Source organism: Strongylocentrotus purpuratus, unplaced genomic scaffold (assembly GCF_000002235.5).
Source record: "Strongylocentrotus purpuratus isolate Spur 01 unplaced genomic scaffold, Spur_5.0 spur5_scaffold_6, whole genome shotgun sequence".
Lineage (NCBI taxonomy): Eukaryota > Metazoa > Echinodermata > Echinoidea > Camarodonta > Strongylocentrotidae > Strongylocentrotus > Strongylocentrotus purpuratus.
In genome coordinates, this window is record NW_022145612.1 from 8,414,543 (window position 1) to 8,420,177 (window position 5,635).

At 37.9% G+C, this 5,635-nt stretch overlaps 1 protein-coding gene across 1 annotated transcript; it reads right to left on the reverse strand.

Moving 5' to 3' along the window:
- Positions 1-757: 757 nt before the first annotated feature.
- Positions 758-2,248, reverse strand: LOC115919424 (CUGBP Elav-like family member 4). Its single transcript, XM_030973170.1, has 2 exons — positions 1,334-2,248; positions 758-932 (listed from the first exon to the last, which is right to left on the reverse strand). Exons 1-2 carry the CDS (start codon positions 1,599-1,601, stop codon positions 835-837), a joined length of 366 nt encoding a protein of 121 aa, XP_030829030.1. The 5' UTR covers positions 1,602-2,248; the 3' UTR covers positions 758-834.
- Between the last annotated feature and the right edge of the window lie 3,387 nt (positions 2,249-5,635).

The following is a 5,635-nucleotide window of genomic DNA, read 5'->3' on the forward strand; positions in this document are numbered from 1 at the left end:
AGGGGGACAATTTGTTGTTTTGTACTGGTAGTTGTAGGGCCAGGGGTATGAATCAGTCACATGTTTCTGGCTGTGTTAAAGCAGATATTCAGGCTTTACGACATTTATGCAGAGGGTTGTTAATGTACTTATGAATAAGAGTATGAGACCACATCATGAAAATGTGTTCTCCAATTGTCATTGTGACCTATTGTGGGCTAGGTCTGACCTGGCAAAGTACATTGTGTAGAGTTCTATTGCCATTCAAACATTGAAGCTACTCCAAGTCTTTGTGTTAATAATGCTTTCAGAGCAAATATACAAGCTTGTAAGCTTGCAAGATTGTGGGGGCTGGGGTACCTATAACCTATCTGTATGTCTTAGGTTTAATCATTCCAGGAATTGGATAATTGGATGATTAATACATTAAGCAAATGGCAATATGATCACTATCTGAACATTTACTTCTTGAGCATACTCCACTCTCTTCACTGCCTCTATATTCCTCTCTCGCTCTCTCTCTCTCTCTCTCTCTCTCTCTCTATCTCTCTCTCTCACCCTCTCTCTCTCTCTCCATCAATCAATACACCCATTCTCATATTCCTAAACAAGGTCTTTAACCAAGATTTAACGTCATTCAAGTAATTGGTCCAAATGTATATATCTATCAACTAATAAATTAATCAACAAGTCATAGAGCTCATTGATTTAGGCTTACTGGTATATACCAATGATTGACAATGGTTTACTTGACGTCTTGACGACTTAAAACATATCATTAAAATGGGAAATGCCATAGAATTGTCACTTCCAATCCATAACATTTTGTTAAAAATATTTCAAACATGTAAATAGTCATAGTGTACATACCCCTGGAAGGGTCTTCTGTTCGTGTAGAGCTTTCTGCGCACGGATCGCACTTTCCCTGTCGCAATATGTCAGGAAGGCACAGCCTGTCGAATGAATAAAAAAATTAGTGATTACAAAACAAAATCTAAATATAGATTTGATAAGAGTAACCTTAAAAAGATATTTTAAATTGAATTTAGGAAAAATAGAGCAACAAGGCAAATACAGTACAGTGTTAACATTCACCCTTTGACCTATAAACATACCCCAATGCCTAGTAAGTAGTATATGATGCATGTAGAATGTCAAATTCCATTCATATTTCATCATGTTCAAGATTGCAATTGATCATGTGATGATGGAATTGCAGGAGAGAATGCCATAGTTTGTTTGTATATTTAGTTCCTTCCTAAACAGTATACTGACTCATAGGACATGGCAAATGATATGAACATTGAAAGACTAATTTGCTCATGTTTAGTAATGAATATGATTTCCTTCACACCTTTATGCACGCCTGTGAATCGGTCCCTCAGAACTGTCAACTCGTAGATGCGCCCAAAATCCTCGAAGATCGGTCGCAGATCTTTCTCCTCCAAGTTCCGCGGAATTTGGCCCACAAATAATTTGATAGCATCATGGTCCTTCATGGGGATGGTCTGGGGTGCACATGAAACTCCGTTAGACTTGTTGACAACTTGGGAAACCTGGTTGCCGGTGGGTTGTTGTGTGTCTGGTCCACTTACTAGCTGTGTGGCTGCCATGTTCGTCATATTGGATGCAAGAGATGCGAAGGAGGAGGAGAAAATATGTCGGGTGCGGGCGCGTGTGTGGTGTGTTTGTTTCGTGTGTCGAGTGCAATGGTCCTCTTCTCCAAGATGCGTTTGCGCGGATGACTAGACTACTCTACACAAGTACACACAAGGCGAAAAAATATCTACAAATTCAATCTTCACTCCAGCGGTACAGTGATGCTACAACAAAAAAATGGAAGTGCTCTAATTTGAAATGTCTTGCTGGCTGGGGCTTTACAGTTTTACGTAGATCAACCAATAAATCACACTGCCACCGGTATATAAAGCGCTTACAGAAGAACACACGCACTCACACTACCCCGGCTCACGACACAAACTAACCGAATGGAGATTGAGGTAGAAGTTCGGTTTTTTTGTGATGGAGAAACCCTACGGTGAATAGCTTTGGCTTTTATGCAAATGAGTGTGCATAATTCATCACAACAAAGTACGAAATTTTCATCCCCAAAAGCGAAGACCGTCTCTGTGCCTTGTCTTCGCTCGCTCGGATGGAGCTGCGTGTATACGAGATGGATGGGACACGTCGATTGGCATGTAGGGGTGCAGTGAATCAGTCTTCTTTTGTTCCATTTCTTGTTATTCATCCCGTCTCTTTATTCTCTTCCCGTCTCTCCCTTCTATTTCCCTATTTTCCTTCCAGTCTCTTTTTTTCTTTTTCAACAATTCCATACCTAGACATACCATTCTCTCTTCTTTGATCACTTACTTTTTTCACATCCCTCTCTCCTCGTCACGTATATTATTTTATCTTTCTCTCTCTCTCTCTCTACCTCACACTGGGTAAATTGTAAGAGCCTTCCTAGAGCATTATGAATATATATTTTTACATTATTTTTTACAATCCTTCCTGTTTCAGAATGTCACCTGCTGCGATCGAAACTACATCAGCAGAGAAAGAAATGGGGAAGAGAGAAAGATAGACAGATGGGGGGGGAGAGATTAGCAGAAAACAAGGAGAAAGGGAGAGCTGGAAAGATAGATAGATATGTGAGATAGAGAGAAGAGAGGAAGATAAGCAGAGAAAGGGAGAGAGAACGAAAATGTTAGCAGAATGATAGAGAGGTGGAGAGATTGATAGATTATGAGAGAGATACTAAAGCAAAAACACGTTATACTATTTAAACGTACACCAATGTTGATATAGATTGATATGCCTGTTGCACATCAGAAGATCGAATAATCTATTTAAATTACAAACAATTTTTTTTTTACCGAATATTTCGGCAAAAACAAAAGAAAACAAATGATCACAACGTGCTTTACAGCACCCCTGTCAGCAGTATAGAATGTTCCAAGTAGATGCATCATTACCATCATCTGCTCCTGATGATATTATTTTAGGTTACGTGCCGTACCGAGAACAGGTATACGTGAATGAATATATACATATCATTAAAGTGTTTTTTATCTGTCGTGGAGCTATACCTGTCTTTCAACATCGGACGGCGAACGTCAAGAATGACAATTAAATTATTTCAAAATTTGTTGCTTTTATCAAAGACGGCCTCTCTCTCTCTCTCTCTCTCTCCCTCTCTCTCTGAGTTAAGTCTAAATCATTTCTCAATGATGCATTTCACAATAGTAAATATATATAGAACACACAAATTAATTTTTAGAAGGGTGTGGACAAAGAAGAATGTAATTATTATATATATATATATCACATTCTTCTCGCTCCCACCCCCCTCTCTCTCTCTCTCTCTCTCTCTCTCTCTCTCTTCCACTCCCTCCCTATCCTACCTCTCTTTCTATATATTCTTTTTTTAACCATCCTTTATTTACATCTGTTGTGTTTTAACCTCTACATCCTGAAATTCCATGTCTGATCCGGTAAACAAGAGAATTTGTCAAACTCGATGTAATCTGCGTTTTCAACGACTTTCTGACTGTTACCGTCAACAATAGCAGCCTCCGATGAGTTTTGGGACGACAAAACAATAAACCTCAGCCGGCCCAGTTTGTGGACCAGTTGTGAATTCCTTTGTCACGACCAACAAGCTAGACCAGACAACGCACAGTGATGTCCGCAGGATCTACGGTGTGGTCCAGTTACCGCGTATAACACTTCGCACCTGCTCGGAGCACACAATGTACCCCAATGATCGATAGTGGACAAAGGCGTGTGGTAATTACTTACAAAAATGTCGATAAGGATTATGAGACCCATCTCGTGGCTGCCACGCGACTCTAATTAGGTTGGCTTCTTTATCTGTCATCCTTATCTCTCTCTCTCTCTCTCTCTCTCTCTCTCTCTCCTCTCTCTCACTCTCTCTTCCCCTCATTCTCTTACGATTTCTCCCATCCCCCTCTCTCTCTCTCTCTCTCTCTCTTTCTTTCTCTCTCTGTCTGTCTCTCTGTCTGTCTCTCTCCCTCTCTCTCTCTCTCTCTCTCTCTTCCTCTTTCCCTCTCTCCCGTTCTCTCTTTTTTCTGTTCCTTTAAATATCCTACCTCTGACCTCTCTCTTCCTATCTCTTGTGTGTGGGTGAAGGTTTGTGTTTCTGCATCTTATGCAATCCATCTCGATGTCTGCGCTGCCTTTAGTGCCATGTCCTCTTTACATAACGATATTTTTTTCCCCCAGTGAATTAATTTGTTTGACAAATTGACATTCTTATAATCCAAGTAGGTCATTAGTAGTGAACACTGAATTCAATTAATGCACCGTTTCAGTTAATATAGTCTCCACACATGCTGTCATGTTGCTTTTTAGTATATTTCAAACAGACTTAGCTTTAGAAAATATATAATTAATCATTCATTTCATCGTAAATATATCTTTTACGATGCACAGTAATACTGTATAGTCAAAATAATGATTGATAATCGTGATATTGATAATGCTTCTAATAACAATGATGATGATGATAACAATTATAATAATATGATAGTAAGCATTCTAACTTACCTGATAATCATAACAATCATAACAGCAACATAATGGTTATCATTATAGTATATACAATACTGCCCCAATATGATATAAGAAATTTGATACATTGTTTGCTCCTCTACAACATACAGCAGGGCGAAGTGTAATATTATTATTTACCATGTGTTGTTTAACATAGTCTGCCAGTGCCACCCAAGTATTAATTGAGCATACTGATCAGAGAAAACCGTGACGTACACCTAGAAATATATGTCACTGATCTACAATTCTATAGTCCAAAAAATCGACAATATTACATCTATCTTGCGATATACCGTCGCTTATATTGTTAAACAACATTTTCTTGTAAACTATATTTATCCCAGTAAAGCTGCTAAGTTCATTGTATAATTATATTGACGGAATACTGTTATGATATTGTGAACAGATATACCGAAAGCCGAAGCAATGTGACACAAAGTCAAGTATGGAATATAACAGTCATGTAAACGTGTTTTATGTTATACCCCCGAGTGATAAGCGATAGCGCATAAATTTCGTGATTCATTGAAAAAAAAATAACCATAAATTCGATACATATTGTCATTGTGTACACTCACTTAAATATGCATTCGACATTCATTTTTTTTTAAGAAGCCTGAGTGCAGGTAATGCACAAATTTACAGTATGTTGCAAGAGGGTTTTTTTTTTGTATAGTAAAGTGCAGTAGAATATATTTACATAGTGCCTGAACTATGTTCTAAAGTATCTTACAATTATTATTATATATTATGTAACCATTATTATTATCATTTGAGAAGGAGAAAAAACCTCGTACTTTTATTTCAACAAACTAGTGGTGGAAAGTTAAATATCTCCCCTTGATTAAAGAGAATGGAGACGGGAGAGAGAGAGAGAGAGAGAGAGAGAGAGAGAGAGAGAGAGTTGTAATATAACAGGCATATATTTTACGTTAATGTATAGCATCATATTTTATAAGTCTTGAAAGCTATATTCATTATGAAAAGGCAATTGGCATTGTTAAAGAATATGAAATTGGTCTTTTTTCTACACAGTATACACACACGGCAGATGAAATTAGTGCACAAACTTTCTTTCAAC

What these genes read in the sequence shown, in the direction of transcription:
- LOC115919424 (XM_030973170.1), bottom strand. Translation starts at nt 1,601, where the DNA reads ATGACGAACATGGCAGCCACACAGCTAGTAAGTGGACCAGACACACAA. An exon ending in ATTCACAGGCGTGCATAAAG is followed by an intron (nt 933 to 1,333) that starts GTGTGAAGGAAA and finishes TTCATTCGACAG; the next exon opens with GCTGTGCCTTCCTGACATAT.